Raw genomic sequence first — 24,509 nt, forward strand, 5'->3', positions numbered from 1 at the left:
ATCACCGCAATGCTTATAAAGCAAGCTAAGCTAAATTTATTAATAGTCCTGTAAATATTCTAGCGTAACAATTCGCTATTTACGCTCCAAATTGGTATGACTGCTCAGCTTGCTCGCGATCGACTTGCGACAGTCAGTGATACCAACAGAATAAAGATGACTTTGTTTTGTATCAACAAGGGTAAGGAAACTGAGGTAATAAGACTGGTATGCACCTCACATTCTCCTTCTCCTCTATTAAAAAATATCCTCGGTCCAATTTGTAGACATAATATTAATATCAAACGTCTAAAAAAAATCCCGCGACGTGCAAACATTGATTAATTAAATATTAGGATGGGTAAATGCTTATTTAGGACCTTTTTGCGTTTCTAAGGACAACCCATTAGTTATCTTTCAATCAACGAATCCGATATTTTATTTTCGTAGTTGTTCATTGCTGTTCTTATTTAAAGACATTCGCCTGCCCATGCGATGTGTTGAACTTGAAGATTTCAGAGCATTCTTTGTCCGAGCATCATCCCTTTACAAGACAGTCAGGTATCTAATGCCAATGTTTCGCCAATTTCTAGATGTCTGGCTGAACATCACAAGTACGGACACGTTTTATTAATTGATTGGCAACCTCATTCCAACAAATGTACACCTGATTCTTTTTTACACGGATTATTTTCACACGGATTTTTTACACGGCTTTTTTACACGGATTCTCGAAATAACACGGATTTTTTGCACGGTTCCTCGAAATAACACGGGTCTTTTGTACACGGATTCTCGAAATAGCACGGATTATTTTTACACGGAACGCATCCCCCGTATTAGCAAAGACCCGGTTAATTTTTTTACACGGATATTTTTTGCACGGCTTTTTTTACACGGTTTCTTGAAATAACACGGATTTTTTTTTGCACGGATTCTCGAAATAACACCGATTATTTTTACACGGTTTCTCGAAATAGCACGGATTTTTTTACACGGATTTTTTTCACACGGCACGCATCCCCCGTGTAAAAAAAGAATCGGGTGTATAAAATTCTTTGGCAATTATCTGCTAGCAACCCTATAACCAGAGAACAGCAAAGTGAAAGCTGTCGAACGAGCCGGTGACAAGCTCGGTGTCATCATCATCAATAGACATAGACCGCTGTCATCATTGAAATGCAATATGAAAAAAATATAGCCCAGGACATCCTGGCCACGATCCGGTGATGGGCTAAACAGTAGGATGTCAGTAGCCTGCTGTCGAACTTTAAGTTTACTCACGCTAAACCGAAATAACTCAGTCGTTGGGTCATTTGTACCCGGATTTTTATGATATTAGCAGTTGTCAAAATCTGGGTATGTCAACAAAATGGATCTGATTCCGACGGACCCGAAATCTGGGTAACTGAGGACTTAAATATTTTCGGATATAGCAACATGGCGCCGACGTTGCAGCCGGAGAAAATGTTGTAACTTTTTCGTTAAATGCAGCAAATATAAGGTAGGAATGGTTAAATTTATCATGGCGGAGCATTGTCAGCACGGGCGGAAAATGACATACATTGCGGGAAACTGTATTTTTTAAAAAAAATTTATGCAATAACAATATTCTGAAGCGAAAAGAGCTGGGTACCGGTTACCCAGATTTTTTCGCTGGTACTGTTACCCAGATTTGAGTTAAGATACCCGAACCCAAACTAGAGTAACCACGGTTTTGCTGAATCTGGGTCACTTTGATGTAATTCAGGGTAGGTTCAGGTTAGCGTGCTTCTTGTGCTTAAGTTACAAATGTCAACAAGCCGGATTGCAACCGCTTTTGACGTTTCGATTGGAAACAAGATGTCGTCTCTACCTACTTCTTAATCTAGTATTTCTACTGTCAGCCATTTAAATGCAAGCTTTCGTGTTATGTTATCGTGTTATATCTGAAGCTTCAACGCACCACGGACTTAACAATTTGGAGCTGAATGAACTATGTAAATGGTTTCCACAGGAGGGTGAAACGCCTGTCATCCGCGATACAATGTCATTCCACTCAACATCATTTTTGGTACCCGCTTTCTGTATGGTATACCCCACCCAGGTATACCCTAATTCTGCTTATTTTGGGCGATTGGCTTGTATGTAGTAAGTGCTAATTATCGGTAAGTAACATTTCCAGACACAAATTTGCAATTAGCTAAGTTTTATCGAGCCTTTTTGTGTTTCTTTTCAGTCCCTTGGGATTCCATAACCAACAAAATAGTTCTTCCCAAGGTGAATACAAACAGGTGTAGCAGTATGCCAATTTCATGATTCAGTCATCTTGGATTTTTGTATGGGGCAGCCACCGAGTTTGTTTATGTTTTGCACTGAAAATGAATTTTTCACCCCCGCGCTAGTCTCTCCCACCTACTGTCGAAGTGAGTGAACCCTGATATAAGAACCCTGGTTCTTCCTACCATTTAATAAAAGTGGCTTCAGCTACACAATACCATACTTTAAGAGATTATTTTCGCTTGGTGTTGGCACTGCCGTAGTAAAAAAAAAATTGGCGGAGAAAAAAAAAGCACTCATTGCCCGTCATTTTGTTTTTGCATGTATATAAAAATTATTCATTGATTTTCATCACCGATCGAGAGGATTTCCTTTGAATGGTTCTCACTAAAAACACTTTTTTTTGAATTTTTACCGGCTGTATCATCCTACAGGCATCGCAAATCCCTCCAATGGAAACGAGTGTAGGCCAACATCTCTGGGGTGTTCCGGGTCTAATTTTCTGGGATGCTATGTGCTACGTATTTCATGGCAAAAAATATGTTTGATTCCCAATCCTCAAACCATCTATCAATACCACATTGTTGGTACAGTGTGAAATAAACTGAATTTTTGGTAATAGTAGTGTCAGAAATTCACGCCTACAGCAAAATAACATCGTGTATTTTATGCTGGGACCATAAGCATAGCAGTGTGCCATCCATATAGTTTGTCTTTACCGATCAAAAGGTTTTCTATATTTCCCAAATGGTTTTTATTACCATACAAAATGTTTTTTTCCTCCGGTTTTCATTACCGATCAGGAGGCCTTCTTCATTTCCAGATTAGTTTTCATTGCCATATAAATGTTTTTTCCGTCTACTTAAGATTCTATAACTGATTCAGTAGTTAATGCCGCATGTATGGTTTTCAGCACAGTTCTAAATGTTTCCTTTTTTAATAGGTTTTCATTCAACCGTCTAAAACGAGTTTAATACTTTCCAAATTATTCCACTAAGATTAGTTATCTTTACAGATACGTGTTTCGACCTCAACTGTGAGGTCGTCTTCAGTGTCTCGTACATGACTCGATTTGGTTTTCAATACCGATGAGGAGGTTTTTATTACCTCGTGAAAGGTTTTTCTTACCTTCCGAATGGTCTAAAACGAGTTTAATACTTTCCATTTTATTCCACTAAGATTAGTTATCTTTACAGATACGTGTTTCGACCTCAACTGTGAGGTCGTCTTCAGTGTCTCGTACATGACTCGATTTGGTTTTCAATACCGATGGAGGTTTTATTACCTCCTGAAAGGTTTTTCTTACCTTCCGAATGGTTTTCACTACCATTCGAACTGTTTTTACCCATCGGATTTCATTACCGATTAGAAGGTTTTCCTTACCTCCCGAATGGGTTTCCTTACCATTCAAAATGATTTTTTTTTTCATCGGTTTTCATTACCGATGAAGAGGTTTTCATTACCTCCCAAATGGTTTTCATTACCATTTGAAATGTTTCTTTTCCATCGGTTTTCATTACCGATGAGGAGATTTTCTTTACCTCCCGAATGGTTTTCCTTACCATTCAAAATGATTTTTTTTTCATTGGTTTTCATTACCGATGAAGAGGTTTTCATTACCTCCCAAATGGTTTTCATTACCATTTGAAATTTTTCTTTTCCATCGGTTTTCATTACCGATGAGGAGATTTTCTTTACCTCCCGAATGGTTTTCATTACCATTCAAAATGATGTTTTTCAAATTCGGGGTTTACACTCTTTTCCTATTCCACAAGCATCTTACCTCTAAGATCTTACCCAATTCCGCTATTGACCAGCATCCAATCGAATTAGTTTTTTTTTTTCCCACACTCAAATTACACTCACCAATCTTTTCAATTATACATTTTCTACCTCAACTTACTCAAAAATAAACTGGCAGGATTCATTCATTTCATTTACTTAGTCTACATCTATACAGATAACACTGAATCAACAATTTGACGCCACAATACACGGTTCGAGGCCGCATCTCTCCATCCTCGAATACGCCCCACGCTCGCCAAGTCGTTCTGCACCTGGTCTGCCCATCTCGCTCGCTGCGCTCCACGTCGTCTCGTACCTGCCGGATCGGAAGCGAACACCATCTTTGCAGGGTTGCTGTCCGGCATTCTTGCAACATGCCCTGCCCATCGTACCCTTCCGGCTTTAGCTACCTTCTGGATACTGGGTTCGCCGTAGAGCTGGGCGAGCTCATGGTTCATTCTTCGCCGCCACACACCGTCTTCTTGTACACCGCCAAAGATGGTCCTAAGCACCCGTCTCTCAAATACTCCGAGTGCTTGCAAGTCCTCCTCGAGCATTGTCCATGTTTCATGTCCGTAGAGGACTACCGGTCTTATTAACGTCTTCTACATGACACATTTGGTGCGGTGGCGAATCTTTTTCGACCGCAGTTTCTTCTGGAGCCCGTAGTAGGCCCGACTTCCACAGATGATGCGCCTTCGTATTTCACGACTAACGTTGTTGTCAGCCGTTAGCAAGGATCCGAGGTAGACGAATTCCTCGACCACCTCGAAGGTATCCCCGTCTATCGTAACACTGCTTCCCAGGCGGACCCTGTCGCGCTCGGTTCCACCCACAAGCATGTACTTTGTCTTTGACGCATTCACCACCAGTCCAACTTTTTTTGCTTCACGTTTCAGGCGGGTGTACAGTTCTGCCACCTTTGCAAATGTTCGGCCGACAATGTCCATGTCATCCGCGAAGCAAATAAATTGACTGGATCTGTTGAAAATCGTTCCCCGGCTGTTACACCCGGCTCTCCGCATGACACCTTCTAGCGCAATGTTGAACAACAGGCACGAAAGTCCATCACCTTGTCTTAGTCCCCGGCGCGATTCGAACGAACTGGAGTGTTTGCCCGAGATCTTCACACAGTTTTGCACACCATCCACCGTTGCTTTGATCAGTCTGGTAAGCTTTCCAGGGAAGCTGTTCTCGTCCATAATTTTCCATAGCTCTACGCGGTCTATACTGTCGTATGCCGCCTTGAAATCAACGAACAGATGGTGCGTTGGGACCTGGTATTCACGGCATTTTGAAGGATTTGCCGTACAGTAAAGATCTGGTCCGTTGTCGAGCGGCCGTCAACGAAGCCGGCTTGATAACTTCCCACGAACTCGTTCACTAATGGTGACAGACGACGGAAGATGATCTGGGATATCACTTTGTAGGCGGCATTAAGGATGGTGATCGCTCGAAAGTTCTCACACTCCAGTTTGTCACCTTTCTTGTAGATGGGGCATATAACCCTTCCTTCCACTCCTCCGGTAGCTGTTCGTTTTCCCAGATTCTGACTATCAGTTTGTGCAGGCAAGTGGCCAGCTTTTCCGGGCCCATCTTGATGAGCTCAGCTCCGATACCATCCTTACCAGCTGCTTTATTGGTCTTTAGCTGTTGAATGGCATCCTTAACTTCCCTCAAGGTGGGGGCTGGTTGGCTTCCATCGTCCGCTGAACTGACGTAGTCATCTCCTCCGCTGCCTTGACTTTCATTGCCTGTACTCTCAGCGCCATTCAGATGTTCCTCGTAGTGCTGCCGCCACCTTTGGATCACCTCACGCTCGTTCGTAAGAAGGTTCCCATCCTTATCCCGGCACATTTCGGCTCGCGGCACGAAGCCTTTGCGGGATGCGTTGAGCTTCTGATAGAACTTGCGTGTATCTTGAGAACGGCACAGCTGTTCCATCTCCTCGCACTCCGCTTCTTCCAGGCGGCGTTTCTTCTCCTGGGTCTGCTGTCTCCGTTCGTAACGTAACGTTCCACGTTCTGCCGGGTACCTTGCTGCAGCGCGACCGCCCGCGCTGCGTCCTTCTCCTCCAGAATCTGTCTGCACTCTTCGTCGAACCAATCGTTCCGTCGACTTCGACCCATATACCCGACGTTGTTCTCCGCTGCGTCGTTAATGGCTGCTTTGACTGTATTCCAGCAGTCCTCAAGAGGGGCCCCATCGAGCTCACCCTCTTCCGGCAACGCTGCCTCGAGATGTTGCGCGTATGCAGTGGCGACATCAGGTTGCTTCAGTCGCTCTAGGTCGTACCGCGGCGGTCGTCGGTACCGAACATTGTTGATGACGGATAGTTTTGGGCGCAGTTTAACCATCACCAGATAGTGGTCAGAGTCGCTGTTAGCGCCACGATAAGTCCTGACGTCGATAATGTCGGAGAAGTGCCGTCCATCAATCAGAACGTGGTCGATTTGTGATTCTGTCTGCAGTGGCGATCTCCAGGTGTACCGATACGGGAGGCTGTGTTGGAAGTAGGTGCTGCGAATGGCCATATTCTTGGAGGCGGCGAAATCAATTAGTCGTAGGCCGTTTTCGTTCGTCAGCCAGTGAGCGCTGAACTTTCCAATAGTCGGTCTAAACTCCTCCTCTTGGCCAACCTGAGCGTTCAAATCTCCTATGATGATTTTGACGTCGTGGCTTGGGCAGCTGTCGTACTCACGTTCCAGCTGCGCGTAGTATGCGTCCTTATCATCATCAGTGCTTCCGGAGTGTGGGCTATGGATGTTGATTATGCTGAAGTTGAAGAACCGGCCTTTGATCCTCAACCTGCACATTCTCTCGTTGATCGGCCACCACCCGATCACGCGCCTTGCATGTCGCCCATCACTATGAAAGCTGTTCCCAGCTCGTGTGTGCTGCCGCAGCTCTGGTAGATGGTATGATTACCTCTAAACGTTCGCACCATTGATCCTTCCAACAAACCTCCTGCAGCGCTACGATGCCGAATCCACGGTCCTTGAGCACATCGGCGAGTATGCGTGTGCTCCCGATGAAGTTGAGAGATTTGCAGTTCCACGAACCGAGTTTCCAATCGCTAGTCCCTTTGCGTCGCAGTGGTCTTCGCCGATGGTTCCGGTCCGTACTCTCTTGTTGATTGTTCGTTGCTTATGATTTTTAAAGGCTGGCTTGCAGGGCCTGACACCAAACCCCTAAATTTCCGGAGGACCATTCCTCCTTATTTCCGGTGGACCATGGTGCACAGTTTCACTTTAGAGTCCCTCGCTGGCACTCGGACGATGATCAGCCGCCCCTAACATGGAGAACAGACGCTGTTGTGAGCCGATCCTGACATGGAGAACAGACGCTCAATAAGATTTGCACCTCCGGAGGAGCAAACCCCCTTCCCTGTCAGCATACGACCATAGTTCCCACCGGGGTTGGTTACCCGATCTTCCCTAAGGTTGCTCGTATCCCGGCCAGCACCGCGGGAGGTAGGGATAGGAGTTGCTGGGTAAGAGGCTAAGGACCGCGAGATGGGGTCTATTTTATTCCTTCAGGTACGCGAAGTACCAATGGTACGCTTTACCCAGCATTTGCCGTGCCAAACTGGCAGGATCGTCAATGTAAATATTCTAGCGTAACAATTCGCTATTTACGCTCCAAATTGGTATGACTGCTCTGGACGCGTCGCTTGCGCCCATTGACTGCTGGCTGATGCCGGGTCGGGCGATGCCGGCCGGCGACATGGTTTTCCTCAGCTTGCTCGCGATCGACTTGCGACAGTCAGTGATACCAACAGAATAAAGATGACTTTGTGTTGTATCAACAAGGGTAAGGAAACTGAGGTAATAAGACTGGTATGCACCTCACAAGTCCCTGTATCAAATAAAATTTGAAAAAGCTTTATAGAAGGAATAAATAGGAAGCTAACTAGCTTATTTCATTTTATCCGTGTATAAGCCTAGAACCGCGTGAATATCCATTCGAAAGAAATGTGTAAATCACCCACTTATCGAATGATATTCATTAGATAATGCAAGAATGTGTCATTCGGCACTGTTATCTTCGAAGGCCGCGTACACGATGGCTTTTGCAGTTGAAAAGGACCTGAGGCGCTCAACGTTCAGGGCGACTGGAAGCGATTGGCCCAGGTTCGAGTCCATTCGGCGTAGGTTCATCGAAGAGCTGTAGCCCATCAAGTATCAAGTAAATATCATCGAAAGCCACCCCAGACTATGAAGAGTAAATTAACAAAAATTATAGGAATATTATTATTTATTCAGACTAAGGCCGAAGTAGCCTGTGCGGTATATAAGAGTCTCCTCCATTCGGCTCGGTCCATGGCTACACGTCGCCAACCACGCAGTCTACGGAGGGTCCGCAAGTCATCTTCCACCTGATCGATCCACCTTGCCCGCTGCGCACCTCGCCTTCTTGTGCCCGTCGGATCGTTGTCGAGAACCATTTTCACCGGGTTACGGTCCGACATTCTGGCTACGTGCCCGGCCCATCGCAGTCGTCCGATTTTCGCGGTGTGAACGATGGATGGTTCTCCCAACAGCTGATGCAATTCGTGGTTCATTCGCCTCCTCCACGTACCGTCCGCCATCTGCACCCCACCATAGATGGTACGCAGCACTTTCCTTTCGAAAACTCCAAGCGCGCGTTGGTCCTCCACGAGCATCGTCCAGGTCTCGTGTCCGTAGAGGACTACCGGTCTAATGAGCGTTTTGTAGATTGTCAGTTTGGTACGGCGGCGAACTCTATTCGATCGGAGCGTCTTGCGGAGTCCAAAGTACGTACGATTTCCAGCCACTATGCGTCTCCGAATTTCTCTGCTGGTGTCATTTTCGGCAGTCACCACCAGTGAGCCCAAGTACACAAATTCTTCTACCACCTCGATTTCGTCACCACCGATGCAAACTCGCGGTGGGTGGCTCACATTGTCTTCTCTTCCTATCATGTACTTCGTCTTCGACGTGTTGATGACTAGTCCGATCCGCTTAGCTTCCCTCTTCAGTCTGATGTAGGCTTCCTCCATCTTCTCAAAGTTACGTGCCATAATATTTATGTCGTCGGCGAAACCAAATAGCTGGACGGACTTATTGAAAATTGTACCACTCGTGTTAATCCCTGCTCTTCGTATTACCCCTTCCAAAGCGATGTTGAATAGCAAACACGAAAGACCATCACCTTGCCGTAACCCTCTGCGGGTTTCGAAGGGACTCGAGAATGCCCCTGAAACTCGAACTACGCACATCACCCGATCCATCGTCGCCTTGATCAACCGTATCAGTTTATCCGGAAACCCGTGTTCGTGCATTAGCTGCCATAGCTGGTCCCGATCGATTGTATCATATGCGGCTTTGAAGTCGATGAATAGATGATGACGTATTCGCGGCATTTCTGCAGTACTTGGCGAATGGCGAACACCTGGTCCGTGGTGGAGCGTTCACCCATGAAACCCGCCTGGTACTGCCCCACGAACTCCCTTGCAGTTGGTGCTAGTCGACGGCATAAAATTTGGGAGAGTACCTTGTAGGCGGCGTTCAGCAATGTGATTGCGCGGTAGTTGCTACAATCCAGCTTATCGCCCTTTTTGTAGATGGGACACACGACACCTTCCATCCACTCCTGCGGCAAAACTTCCTGCTCCCAAATCTTGGTAATGACCCAGTGTAGCACTCTAGCCAGTGCCTCACCTCCGTGTTTAAATAGCTCTCCTGGTAGTTGGTCAACCCCAGGGGCTTTGTAGATCTTCAGCTGGCCAATCTCCTCCTGGATTTCCTGGAGATCCGGAGCCGGAAGGAATATACATACATAGTTTAAATTGTATGTTATTGTCCATAATAATAATTAAAAGCTGTTGAACACTTAGATTTGCCTTTATAGCAAAAATTATTATTATGCACAGATTTGGCACAGATAAATAAATCTGTAATCGAAAACAAAGGATCGTAGTAGTCATGGACTTAGGTGACGTGCATTCGGGATAGATAAAAACGGTTTTCGTTAAATTTTGTCCGCATACGCAAAAAAAGCGTTCCCGAATTCGTAAACCAGCAAAAATACACCGTGATTTAATTCATGGATTCGGTAACACCAGTCACGTTTTCAGAACGTTTCAGAAAACGTGACTGTTGTTCCCGAATCCAAGGCTGTTGTTCCCGAAAAAATACACCGTGAACTTGTTATTTCACGAATTCATGAACGCTTTTTTGACGTAAACTGCATACGTCCAAGGGGAAGACTCGGATACAGGGTGTAAAATGAAAATTTCATAATTGGGGACCGTCACGAAATCATGTAAGATTTGTAACATTAATAGGTCCTTTATCTTTCAATGGATTTTAAAGATTTATATATCAATCGATTCGCAAACTCTCCACCAATTTGCCAGTTGCATTCAAACTTTTGAGTATCAACGCTAAACTATTGAACATTTTAGTTCTTTCATGCATCATGTAGGGGAACGGCTCGGCACTTCATCCCATAGCTCCTATTTCCATCCCATCAAAAACAAAGCAATAAAAAGGAATTTGGTTTGTTTCTTATTTTTGTGATTTTTTTTTCACCAGTGAGCACGCTTGTTAGCAAATAGACGTAGTTTACGTCAAAAGAAGCGACTAGTTGTTGCTGCGGTCTATACTGTCGTAAGCCGCCTTGAAATCAACGAACAGATGATGCGTTGGGACTTGGTATTCACGGCATTTTTGAAGGATTTGCCGTACAGTAAAAATCTGGTCCGTTTTCGAGCGGCTGTCTACGAAGCCGGCTTGATAACTGCCCACGAACTCATTCACTAATGGTGACAGACGACGGAAGATGATCTGGGATATCACTTTGTAGGCAGCATTAAGGATGGTGATCGCTCGAAAGTTCTCACACTCTAGCTTGTCGCCTTTCTTGTAGATGGGGCATATAACCCCTTCCTTCCACCCCTCCGGTAGCTGTTCAGTTTCCCAGATTCTGACTATCAATTTGTGCAGGCAAGTGGCTAGCTTTTCCGGGCCCATCTTGATGAGCTCAGCTCCGATACCATCCTTACCAGCTGCTTTATTGGTCTTTAGCTGTTGGATGGCATCCTTAACTTCCCTCAAGGTGGGGACTGGTTGGCTTCCATCGTCCGCTGAACTGACGTGGTCATCTCCTCCACTGCCTTGGCTTTCACTGCCTGTATACCCTCAGCGCCATTCAAATGTTCCTCGTAGTGCTGCTTCCACCTTTCAATCACCACACGTGCGTCCGTCAAGATGCTCCCATCCTTATCCCGGCACATTTCGACTCGCAGCACGAAGCCTTTGCGGGATGCGTTGAGCTTCTGGAAGAACTTGCGTGTTTCTTGAAAACGGCACAGCTGTTCCATCTCCTCGCACTCCGCTTCTTCCAGGCGGCGTTTCTTCTCCTGAAAAATGCGGGTCTGCTGTCTCCGCTTCCGTTTATAACGTTCCACGTTCTGCCGGGTACCTTGCTGCAGCGCGACCGCTCGCGCTGCGTCCTTCTCCTCCAGAATCTGCACTCTTCGTCGAACCAATCGTTCCGTCGACTTCGTCCCACATACCCGACGTTGTTCTCCGCTGCGTCGTTAATGGCTGCTTTAACAGCAGTCCTCAAGAGGGGCCCCATCGAGCTCATCCTCTTTCGGCAACGCTGCCTCGAGATACTGCGCGTATGCAATGGCGACATCAGGTTGCTTCAGTCGCTCTAGGTCGTACCGCGGCGGTCATCGGTACCGAACATTGTTGATGACGGATGGTTTTGAGCGCAGTTTAACCATCACCAGATAATAGTCAGAGCCGATGTTACCGCCACGATATATCCTGACGTCGATAATATCGCAGAAGTACCGTCCATCAATCAGAACGTGGTCGATTTGTGATTCTGTCTGCAGTGGTGATCTCCAGGTGTACCGATACGGAAGGCTGTGTTGGAAGTAGGTGCTGCGAATGGCCATATTCTTGGAGGTGGCGAAATCAAATACATAGTCGTAGGCCGTTTTCGTTCGTCAGCCAGTGAGCGCTGAACTTCCCAATAGTCGGTCTAAACTCCTCCTCTTGGCCAACCTGAGCGTTCAAATCTCCTTTGATAATTATGACGTCGTGGCTTGGGCAGCTGTCGTAGAATGCGTCCTTATCATCATGGACGTTGATTATGCTGAAGTTGAAGAACCGGCCTTTGATCCTCAACCTGCACATTCTCTCGTTGATCGGCTGATCGGATATCGCCCATCAGAAAGTTGTTCCGCAAACTTCAAATCACTTGATGCACGAAAAATAATGTTGGTTGATTTTTTCGGTGTGAATGTTGATTATTGAAATCAAAGCAAATATGTCACTTTAAACGAGTGTTACATGCCGCTATATGTCTTAAATAAGCTTTATGGTACTTTCAAGGCATTTCGGAAAGTATTTATGCGATTTTGAAACATTTTAGACTTTTCGAATATTCTTGATATCAGCACTTTTCGCACAGTGCATGTCATTTGAAGTTTCCGACACTCAGTCTTCTTCTTCTTCTTTGCTCCGCAAAATTAGAAGTTTTCTCTGTTTTCGAAATACGTTCGCAAGTGAAGTTTTTGAGTTGTTTCGTGTTTCATTCCATCAAACATCGATACAAAGACGGAAACATAGTTACTGTCCACCTTCAGTCTATGGTCCGTAGCGGCTTATGTCCTACGCTCATAGCAATAAGTACCGCCATCAGATGTACCTGTTCCAGTTTCCGGAGGGCTCAACGACAATGAAGGACCTGCTGGACATCAAAGCTGTGCTCTGCCACACTTTCGAGTTGAATAGGTACAACCCGTGTACCAAGAAGCTACGCATAGTACTTCAGTCATGAGTTATATGAAATAAGCATCAGGGCACCCGATTGAAGTGATTTGGATAGGAAGAGTGAGGTCGCCAACTTCCTATTGTTGAAATTTTGTGGATAACGGCAGGTTCGCTTCCCCCATCTATTGGGCCAATCTGGGAAACAAGGGCTTGATTATATCATCGTTTGCCCAAACTTTCTTCTGAAAGGAGATTCTCTACTCATCCTGTGGATTTCGCATAAGTGTCTCTGCTTTTGGAACCTCAGCACCCATTTTTGGCCCTTCATACAGGAGTTTTTTGAAATACAAACAATAATATAAACAGGATCGAATCATTTGTCAAGTATGTCTTGCTACAATAGATGGTAGTATCATCATCATCATTAGATAACATAAAAACAAAATAAACGCAACATTGAGTTGAACTTGCTGCTATTTTCAATAGAAATTAATCAAAACAACGCTAGATTTTAATATTCAAATATAATAATTGAATATCGTCTGTTTATTAATTCGACTACCTTCTGCTGTACAATTAATATCAGTTATTATCAAGGGTGCACTAGGTACGGTGCTCCCGGATCAGAGAAACGACTGGTATGACGGCGAATATGAGCAGTTAGTTGAGGAGAAGAATGCAGCATGGGCGAGATTGCTGCAACACCGCACGAGGGCGAACGAGGCACGATACAAACGGGCGCGGAACAGACAAAACTCGATTTTCCGGAGGAAAAAGCGCCAGCAGGAAGATCGAGACCGTGAAGAGACGGAGGAACTGTACCGCGCTAATAACGCACTAAAGTTCTATGAGAAGTTGAACCGTTCACGTAAGGGCCACGTGCCACAGCCCGATATGTGTAAGGACATAAACGGGAACCTTCTTACGAACGAGCGTGAGGTGATCCAAAGGTGGCGGCAGCACTACGAAGAGCACCTGAATGGCGATATGGCAGACAACAGTGGCGGTATGGTAATGAACCTAGTAGCATGCGCGCAGGACATGCGACTTCCGGCTCCGAATCTCCAGGAAATCCAGGAGGAGATCGGCCGGCTGAAAAACAACAAAGCCCCTGGAGTTGACCAACTACCAGGAGAGCTGTTGAAACACGGTGGTGAAGCACTGGCTAGAGCGCTGCACTGGGTGATTACCAAGGTTTGGGAGGATGAGGTTCTGCCGCAGGAGTGGATGGAAGGTGTCGTGTCCCATCTACAAAAGGGCGATAAGCTGGATTGTAGCAACTACCGCGCAATCACATTGCTGAACGCCGCCTACAAGGTACTCTCCCAAATTTTATGCTGTCGACTAACACCAATTGCAAGAGAGTTCGTGGGGCAGTACCAGGCGGGATTTATGGGTGAACGCTCTACCACAGACCAGGTGTTCGCCATACGTCAGGTATTGCAGAAATGCCGCGAATACAACGTGCCCACACATCATCTATTTATCGACTTCAAAGCCGCATATGATACAATCGATCGGGACCAGCTATGGCAGCTAATGCACGAAAACGGATTTCCGGATAAACTGATACGGTTGATCAAGGCGACGATGGATCGGGTGATGTGCGTAGTTCGAGTTTCAGGGCATTCTCGAGTCCCTTCGAAACCCGTAGAGGGTTACGGCAAGGTGATGGTCTTTCGTGTCTGCTATTCAACATCGCTTTGGAGGGAGTAATACGAAGGGCAGGGATTGACACGAGTGGTACGATTTTCACGAAGTCCGTCCAGTTATTTGGTTTCGCCGACGACATTGATATCATGGCACGTAACTTTGAGAGGATGGAGGAAGCCTACATCAGATTGAAAGCGAAGCTAAACGGATTGGACTAGTCATCAACACGTCGAAGACGAAGTACATGATAGGAAGAGGCTCAAGAGAGGTCAATGTGAGTCATCCACCACGAGTTTCTATCGGTGGTGACGAAATCGAGGTGGTAGAAGAATTCGTGTACTTGGGCTCACTGGTGACCGCCGATAACGATACCAGCAGAGAAATTCGGAGACGCATAGTGGCTGGAAATCGTACGTACTTTGGACTCCGCAAGACGCTCCGATCGAATAGAGTTCGCCGCCGTACCAAACTGACTATCTACAAAACGCTTATAAGACCGGTAGTTCTCTACGGACACGAGACCTGGACGATGCTCGTGGAGGACCAACGCGCACTGGGAGTTTTCGAAAGGAAAGTGTTGCGTACCATCTATGGTGGGTTGCAGATGGCGGACGGTACGTGGAGGAGGCGAATGAACCACGAGTTGCATCAGCTGTTGGGAGAACCATCCATCGTTCACACCGCGAAAATCGGAAGACTGCGGTGGGCCGGGCACGTAGCCAGAATGTCGGACAGTAATCCAGTGAAAATGGTTCTCGACAACGATCCGACGGGAACAAGAAGGCGAGGTGCACAGCGGGCAAGGTGGATCGATCAGGTGGAGGACGACTTGCGGACCCTCCGCAGACTGCGTGGTTGGCGAAATGCAGCCATGAACCGAGTTGAATGGAGAAGTCTTTTATGTGCAGCACAGGCCACTCCGGCCTTAGTCTGATGATAAATAAATAAATCAAGGGTGATAACAAAATATCGAACAACGATAATTTAACTCGTTATCAAAACCCACTTGTTATTCACCTTTGCTCGGGTTATTGATTAAGACTTAGGATTGACATTCTGAGGATTGCGAGTTGTATTCTTGCCCTGTAGGCCATTGTGAGATGTCGAAAGAGGGAAGAAATTTATTTCCCTGCTAACAAAGTAAGTTTTAGCAATTATTTTCGGGCATAATTATTTTTTCAATATTTTTTCTACTTATCATTTAGAGCATTTATTCACCAAAATTCGGTACTATTTCGGTCACTTATCATTTGTCATACACTTTTTTTTACGATTACATTACAAGTCAGAACCAGGCACACTGACGACTAGAACGGAGTTCGAAACCACTCACTAATACATCTTCATGCTTTCAACCCCGTATCACTAAAATATCCTAACATCTCGCAGGAAAATTATTTACCTAGTTTTGATTATAATGTATTTTGGGACGGGATTTTCGAGTTGCTGTGACGAAATCTCGTTAATAGCGTCACTCATGATATAAAAGAAACAAAATCCGAGGTAAAACAGCCCGACGTGTAAAGAGACCCGCACATAGGATATGTTTGCGTTTGACACATTTCCCATGGGACAACGCAACGCAAACGTATGCTATGTGCGGGGCTCTTAAGACTAACTCGCTTCTCGATCGAAAACCATGAGGAACGAGCCGTTGAATGACTAGCTTTGGTGCTAAAACTGAAATGCCCCCTTCTACAAGTTCCCCGGGGACAATCCGTAGATTCCGGAAGCGGTCCATGGACCATTTTATATTCATATCTCGCTTCCTGATAGAAAACTATGAAAAACGAATCGAATGACTAGTTTTGGTGCCAATACTGAAATATCCCCTCCACGACTTCAGGATCTGTCTTTTTGAATGGTTTTTCATTCTTGACGTACCTGAACCTATTTTCGAAAAATCCGGAATATCTCCGGTATCCGATGGTCGGTTTTATGAACATATTTCTAGTTAAGACATCCATGAATTATCAAAATCGGATGATAATTGACATAGTTACAACACATCTAATTAAGCCCAAAATTTTCCTATCCTAGTTATTTTGGATATCCCCTGTAGATAGATTAGTTAATCATCGGGCTGATAAATCCTTGCAATGCAAACCATTTAAACTTTAATTTGAAAATAAGTAAAATTAAAGTCATCTCCAGGCTAAACATTTCGTTCCAATGTCAGAAGAATTCCGACCGGTACTTGGACAGCATTTAAACTTAGTATTTTATTTGCAGTAATATTTCGCATAAAATTATACCAAGTTGTTGATAATATGTCTTCTACAAAAAACATCCTAAGATCGGAACGAGAATCGACCACGTCATTTGCGGATATGCCCATGCCAAGCCAACTGGAAGCTCTTGGCACAATATTTAAATTTCAAAATACGTGAAACAAAACTTATTTTATAATTAATTTCGATTTACTCATGAAACTATCATCACTAAAGCTTTATTTTCATATATTTTAAAATATGATCATTGGCGTGTGCCGAACAAGTGTCTAAAACATGTGCGAACCAGTGTCTAAAATATGAGTTATAAAGGTTTACGGCCAGGTATTGACACCAATTACTCCTCAGTGCAAAGGTCTAATCCAATCAGGCTTTCAAATACGTATGGGATAAATATGCGATTATGGATAGTTAACAGTTAACTCACGTTAGCTTACGTCAAACATACATCGGGCAGGTATGCGATAAGACAAATACTGCAATCGAGATTATGCGGCTTGACGAAATTCAATTCCATATGATTATAGGGAGAAGTTCCACTTGGGCAGCACCCTCTATTCTCGTCTTAGTCTTTAATAACTACTCGGTCGCATTGCATTCAAATTACCACATATGTATTGAAAATTAAGTAATAATCATTAAATGACGAGAAAACGGATGTTATCTATACTTATCGTGCCCTACATTAGGAATTTGGTACACCTAAAACGTATTTCCTACCTTAAACATTTCACAATAAATGTAACAAATCCAAGTTCAGCAAATTCTATACAGCCGTTACGGTGCGAGCCTGCCTCAAATTAACACGAACCACGCATCTTGTTCACGTTCGATGCTTATCGTGTCGATAAAACCCCAACCCCCATCACCTTCACATGGTCATCAACAATAAAATGCTTCTGATTATATTTTCGCCCAGCGGCACACGCTCATATTTAGTCAACCTGTGATTGCTGCACTCCTTGTCGTTTATTAACTTTTAATTTCGTATCCACGCTCTTTACTTGACCAGGCAAGCGCGCGACAGCGACGACAGCGGGAAGCAAAGTGAAACTAAAACAGAATACTCGCGCAACCGAAACCAGCGGACCCAAAACCGGCCTTCCTTCGTATTCCTTTTGATAGTTATCGTCGTTGTCGTCGCATCGACTCCAAAATGCAAATCCCATAAATCAAATGAACGACACACGTTTTCACTTTATTTGCACCGAATTCTTCGTTAATTGCATTTCCGTGCAGTCGACGGTAGGGCCGATGCAGTAGTTTCCTTCTTCAGCGATCGGTAGCTGGTCGGTCAATCCATCCCACGACCGTCACGGGAGCTCTTCTTTCGTATAAGGCCATCACTTCCTTCTTGTTATACGCCCAAATGGGAGAAAATCACTTTCCAAAAAATCGCACCTTCAACATCGATTCCATTTCACGCACGTAAAACTTTCCCAGAAACAGTCGATTTTTCCAATGCAAATACTGGCGACCACGCAACTGATCAACAACCGACAGCGTGCTCCACAAGCCGTTGGAACCCACTCGAAGAAACCACGTCCGCACCGATTGAATACCGCACTGCAACTGACACGGTTCTTCCTTGCTGCCTTCGATGCACTTCTTGCGGGGATGAAGCAACTGCCACTTTAATTAGCCGGCGGCACCGTGAGCAAAACACAACACAAGAACACCCCCACTTTGAGCCCGACCCCAGCGCGCACCGGCCTGTAATCACGCTCTGACTGCTAGTGGGTCGAGACTGCGAACGCCGAATGAGCCGAACCCCACCGGAGCCACCGACGGAATGAGACCGGACCGGCCGACACACGAAAGGATAAGCTCCATCGCATCGCGTGGAAAAGGCTCCCCACGGCATGGCAGCCGGTTGCACTTGCGTTGGACTCTCCGTTGCTTCAAGCACAGCAAAGGTTCTTCGTCGTTCTCTCGCCGTTAATTCAAAGTTGGTTTCTCGACGCCCTCGTACAAGCCATATGCAGGCATGCAGGAGGCGAATGTGATCAGTTCTACCGCCGACCTGTGCGTGATTTATTCGAGAGAATAAATCAAAGCAAATTGCTCCAAATATGTTTTGCGTAAGCTTGAGCACGCAGTTTGAAGCGGAGAAAGAATTTGCAATCCTTCGTTCGACTCCGAAGGTAGGCGCACCGAGTGCGATGCACTTGCCTTCGCAAGATATTTTCGATAAATTAACTTTTTTTGGAATGTGTTCATGCGGTTTTTTTATTTCTTATATTTAATTCGACAAACTTACATGATGTACTCGTACCGTACCAGTTTATTTCACGGTTAATTGATTGTCATGACAAATGTGTATTTCGACACGCCATTCAAACTAGGCAGGTATTTCTGTCCATCATCGTAGGGGCTAAAACCAACGAAAGCAACGTTCATTTGCTAGAACTGCCCTATAGCAGAACGTTTCTCCTGAACTTACGATTTGGTACAGATGAGTTTGGCAAAAAAGTGTCTCTTCTATTGGTTTACGAGACTATGACGAAAAGACAAAAATACCTGCCTTAACCCTAATCATTTCTAGGAACTTTTTTCAAATGGACGTAATTGATTCTGACCTTGATTTTTGGAATGGCGATTGTGCTCTTTTCAAACTATTTTGGTAAACTAATGTACCCAACAGAAAGAATAGATTGCTATCTATCAGGTAGAAACATCAATTAAACGAAATAAGTCGAATCGAGAGAGTAGGAGTCGTTTCTAATTTCAAGGTTAAATACAGTTACGCCTAGATTCCTAGATTTTATCTCTTAACTCTGCTGACTTCAGAGTTCAGTCATGTAAGGATCGGCTCACAACAGCGTCTGTTCACCATGTTAGGGGCGGCTGATCATCGTCCGAGTGCCAACGAGGGATTCTAATTGAAACTGTGCACCATGGTCTACAGGGAATAAGGATGAATGGTCCTCCGGAAATTTAGGAGGTTTGGTGTCAGGCCCTGCAAGTCAGCCTTTAAAAAAACATACGCAACGAACAATCAACAAGAGAATACGGACCATCGGCGAAGACTACTGCGAAGAAAAGGGACTAGCGATTGGAAACTCGGTTCGTGGAACTTTCAACTTCATCGGGAGCACACGCATACTCGCCGGTGTGCTCAAAGACCGTGGATTCGGCATCGTAGCGCTGCAGGAGGATTGTTGGAAGGGATCAATGGTGCGAACGTTTAGAGGTAATCTCACCATCTACCAGAGCTGCGGCAACATACACGAGCTGGGAACAGCTTTCATAGTTATGGACGATATGCAAAGGCGCGTGGTCGAGTGCTGGCCGATCAATGAGGGAATGTGCAGGTTGAGGATCAGAGGCCCACACTCCGGAAGCACTGATGATGATTAGGACGCATTCTACGCGCGGCTGGAACGTGAGTACGACAGCTGCTGACTATTGGGAAGTTCAGCGCTCACCGGCTGACGAACGAAAACGGCCTACGACTAATTGATTTCGCCGCCTCCAAGCACCTACTTCCAACACAGCCTTCCGTATCGGTACACCTGGAGATCACCACTGCAGACAGAATCACAAATCGACTACGTTCTGATTGAAAGACGGCATTATCGACATTATCGACGTCAGGATATATCGTGGCGCTAACATCGACTCGCATAACTCTTGTGAAGTACAAAAAGCGCAATCATGTTAGCGATTTTTCATGGGTTTACCTAATGAAACTACCAGTGACGTCCCTACGTCTGGGTAGCGGACGTCCACACGTCCCAAACTAGCTCACCTCGGGGTTTTCTTCTCAGGGCCGGCTATAGGCCTGCTAGGAGGACACACAGAAACAGATCGAAGCGGACGTGACAATGTAGAAGTAGAGCCAACGGACTTACATGCGGAAGGATAGCGTATAATAATTAAAAGAGTTGAGGTACATTTTACTTTTTTTTCATGTTAGAGTTAGTGGGAGTAACCGGTGCGGCCGATCGATGCAGTTGGGGCCCATAGTTGATAGGCGAGAGGGAGAGTTTTTAGGGACATACCTAAGCGGGATCTGCGAACGCTGTAGCCCTTGACGGGCACCGGGTCTGGGCTTGTACCGCTACGGAAATGGGTACACCGCCGGCTTCCGAGGGGTGGGCGGTGATCAATTACAGGGGTCCTTGGGCAAAGCTTACCGCCTCCAAGCGGTCGAGTTGAGGCCGGATGCCCAAACGACGAACACAGGTCGGGGTGACTCGTAACACCGAAGGGGCGTGGGTTGGACACGATGAGGGTGCTTTGTATTTGACCGGTTCTCGTCCTTTCCTGGAAGTGCTTCTCGCCGGCTTCCCAGAGGGGCAGGGGATCGAGGACGGGTGTTAGCCCGATTACGATTACGTTTTTTTATGTCTTTATTTGTGTGTTTTTTTAAATTTTACATTAAGTTCAACACAACGCACCGATTACGCCTTAAAGCGGTCTCGCTGGGGTTCTGATTTTCGATGGCCACCTGTGGCGCAAGAGTGGGTGCGGGGTCGAATGCACACGTGGGTCGAAGAATGGCAGATCTTGAGCTGGCTTTGGGCCGCTTCCCAGAGGGGCACGGGATCGATAACGGGGCTGTCTTTGAGCACAGTGCTGGCTTCGGGTGATCACGGCTGATCACGACTCACGGCGCGAGGTTAAATGCGGGGTCGAACACCCCCACGGGTGCTGAGGAACGGCGGCTCTCCCACAAATGCCACGACAATGGCTACCAGGCTTTTCGGCGAGCGCTGCTTTCCACCAATTTTTCCCCGTTCGACCATGGCTGCACCTTTTCTTCCTTCACACTTTCCCAATTATTTTTTTAAATTTTTCCACCATACGTCATACGTCTAGTCGCTTCCGAGTTAACCCACTTTCTCCCTGATTTTTCTTCACTCTCCTTCACCTTTTTCTCCTCCTTTTCGCCCCGGATTTGGTGTTGCCAGCGAGCCATTCGCCTTACCACCAGGGATGTGCGTAGTGTAGCGTTAGTTGTTTTACACGTTTATTTCTGTTTCCCCATTCATTTATTTTTATTTGGGAGGGGGGGAGGTGTGGGGCTACATGCGAAGTTTAACAATTCTTTTTCTAATATTATTAGTAATAAAGTTAACAATACCACGACCGCGTAAGTGAGTTGGCTCGATTGTTATCGAATACGGTAACAAGAGGTAACATTACCTTATATTACCTCTATTGTTTACTTTAACCCCCACTGACGAAACTACCCATGGAACATCAATCATAGTAACCCATGAGTTAGCAAACAAAATTTGACAGCTCTATCAGTCGAACTCTCACAGTGATGGCAATAACAGTCAAGCAACTAACCCTCTAACCGTCAAGCAACTCATAGGGTTCATTCTAAAATTACGTAAAGCTAAATTTGGGTGGGAGTCCAACCCTCCTCTTCGTAACACTTTTTGTATGAAAAGTCTATTTTTTTTGTATGGCTCGTAACACTCGGCTTGAACCCCCCTCCCACCCCCTTCAGCGTTACGTAATTTGTGAAAGATCCCAAGCGGAATGCGGCACTTTATGGACGCCGGATACGCCCGTTCCGGCATCTACAACATCTTGGCACTATTAGACAACAATCGAAAGCATCGAAAGAAAGCCGTGTTCCGGACGGCCGATGACCCTGACCCAGTGAAAAAGTACCTGGCGAACATGAAAATAGGAAATTTATCAAAAGCAATTATCTGTCTCATCTTTTTTTATCGCCATCGCCATCATCCATTTTTGTTAATGCAAACGATATCGGACAAAATTATTTTTCCGGGTGTAGATTGCGGATTTTTCCGAAAAGGCTCAGTAGCTTTGTTGAAATAGGATTCCTTGTGAGAGGTGTGTGACCTGAGTCTGTGTCAGGAAATCACCCGTTACGCGTCACTGCACTCGGCGGAGGGTGCGTCTTGCTCGGGTCACTGTTGAACTCTGACTCAGGGAGAGCGATGCTTGGCTGCTTGCTCAGCATCAACACCAAGACAGTATACAGTCAAACCTCCATGAGTCGATGTTCTATGACTCGATATCGACTCATGGAAGCAAATTATTCCATACTAAAAAATATTTTCTGGGTTACTGTGATGGTCCCTCCAAAAAGCTTTCCAAGTATTTTCTATTCTACATCTCGATATTTCTATGAGTCGATGGTCTCTTCAATATCGACTCATGGAGGTTTGACTGTATAATATAGAGTGGTATATAACAGGACTGTTTCGCCCCACACATCTCTCTTTCTCTCCGATTTTTTTGTTAGTGTCCTGCACTTGTAGCTTGGTTTTGGTTTTCTCCTCTGTTACAAATCTTCTCAAGTAAATACCACTATAAAAATTTATTTGTCAAACGCAACACATATCGAATATTATCAATTCGGTGCAAAACCGAATTATAGCCGCTAACAAAGTTGGATTTTTCTCACAATCCATACGTTAAACCTAACTTCGGAAGTGGTGCGCTGTTTTCATTTGGTGATGTGCTATACAGCGCACCATTTCCGAAATTAGGTTTAACGTATGGATTGTGAGAAAAATCCAATTTCGATAGTGGCTATAATTCGGTTTTCTACTGAATTTATAATATATTGAACTTCGACGAAATCCATTTTCAGGGGGCTTGGTGGCCTTGTGCCACTTCTTCTGCCTATTGAGCAGGAGATCATTATCGCTGACCCTTTCCCATTTCACATTAGACAACTTCGTTAAGCAACTTCGTTGGTTGACGCTTAAAAAAAATTGCTGTTACTTCTCATTCTCATTTTCTTCTAATTGGCATTCATATATTCCCATATCATCAGTGGCGTAGCCAAAAATTTGGTCTGGGGGGAGTTTTCTGAACATTTTTTTCTCGAAAAAAAAATTGTTTTAAAATTTTTGTCTCTGGGGGGAGGGGATTATGGCCAAAACCACCCCAGTGGCTACGCCACTGCATACCATAGATTGCATCACTTAACAAAGTGAATGCAGATGATATATCTAACTAACACAATATCCTGAGACGATTGTGGAGATGCAGAAGTATACTCGGATTCTAGTAATAACGAGAGTCGAACTAATAATACTTCCTTTCCTTGATGGCCATGAGGACGTGGCCGGCGCCGTCATTGAAGTTCAGAAATTTGAACACTGAGAATAGCAGCTAAATCTCAAGCTCCATTAAATAGGTTTCCTGTGCCATTTCACAAGTGCTATTCAATCACGGAGTAGCAACTTCGAATTGTACGGGCATCCTGCTCATGCTTATGCTCAAAGAAAGTCTAAAGCCTTTTTCACCAGAGCATTGCCCTGCATTCTGGCTACGTACCGATATTTCCGGTGTGAACAGTTAATGTTTTCCCTTACAGTTGTTGCTATATATGGTTTATTCGCCTCATCCATATGCTGTCTTCCATCTGCACTCTACTACTGATGGTTCACCGCACTTTTCTTTCTCTACGAGTATTGTCTCCATCTCCGTAGAGCGGTAACAGCCTGTTGATGCCTTCGCTGATATCAATTATCAATAAGATGTTCCATAGCGAGTGAAACATGTTTCTGTCGTATCTCAGCTGAACAGATAGGACGGTTTGATGTGACAATGCTTCTCGAAAATTATCGACAAACTGTTGGTTGGACTCCCGATAATCTGATAATAACATAGCATGTTACGATGTCTTCTTCTTCTGCTTCTTCTTATTGGCATTACATTCCGCACTGGGACATTGCCGCCTCGCTACTTCCACAGCTATTAACTGTGAGGTTTCTAAGGCAAGTAACCATTTTTACATTCGTATATCATGAGGGTAACACGCCAGATAATTTCTAAACCGAAAATTGCCTAGACCGGCACCGGGAATCGAACGAACCCAGCCATCCTCAGCATGATCTTGTTTTAT

The 24,509-nt window shown here is 45.2% G+C and overlaps 1 protein-coding gene across 1 annotated transcript in view; it reads right to left on the reverse strand.

The window, feature by feature from the left end:
* The window catches only part of LOC134227889 (anosmin-1), a 38,945-nt gene extending 20,484 nt beyond the window's left edge, over nt 1-18,461 (reverse strand). Inside the window, exon 1 of the mRNA XM_062709590.1 lies at nt 17,384-18,461. Coding sequence (XP_062565574.1) covers nt 17,384-17,392 — 9 coding nt within the window. The 5' untranslated portion in view covers nt 17,393-18,461. The remainder of the gene's footprint in view (nt 1-17,383) is intronic.
* Between the last annotated feature and the right edge of the window lie 6,048 nt (nt 18,462-24,509).

Source organism: Armigeres subalbatus, chromosome 1 (genome assembly GCF_024139115.2).
Source record: "Armigeres subalbatus isolate Guangzhou_Male chromosome 1, GZ_Asu_2, whole genome shotgun sequence".
NCBI classification, from domain to species: domain Eukaryota; kingdom Metazoa; phylum Arthropoda; class Insecta; order Diptera; family Culicidae; genus Armigeres; species Armigeres subalbatus.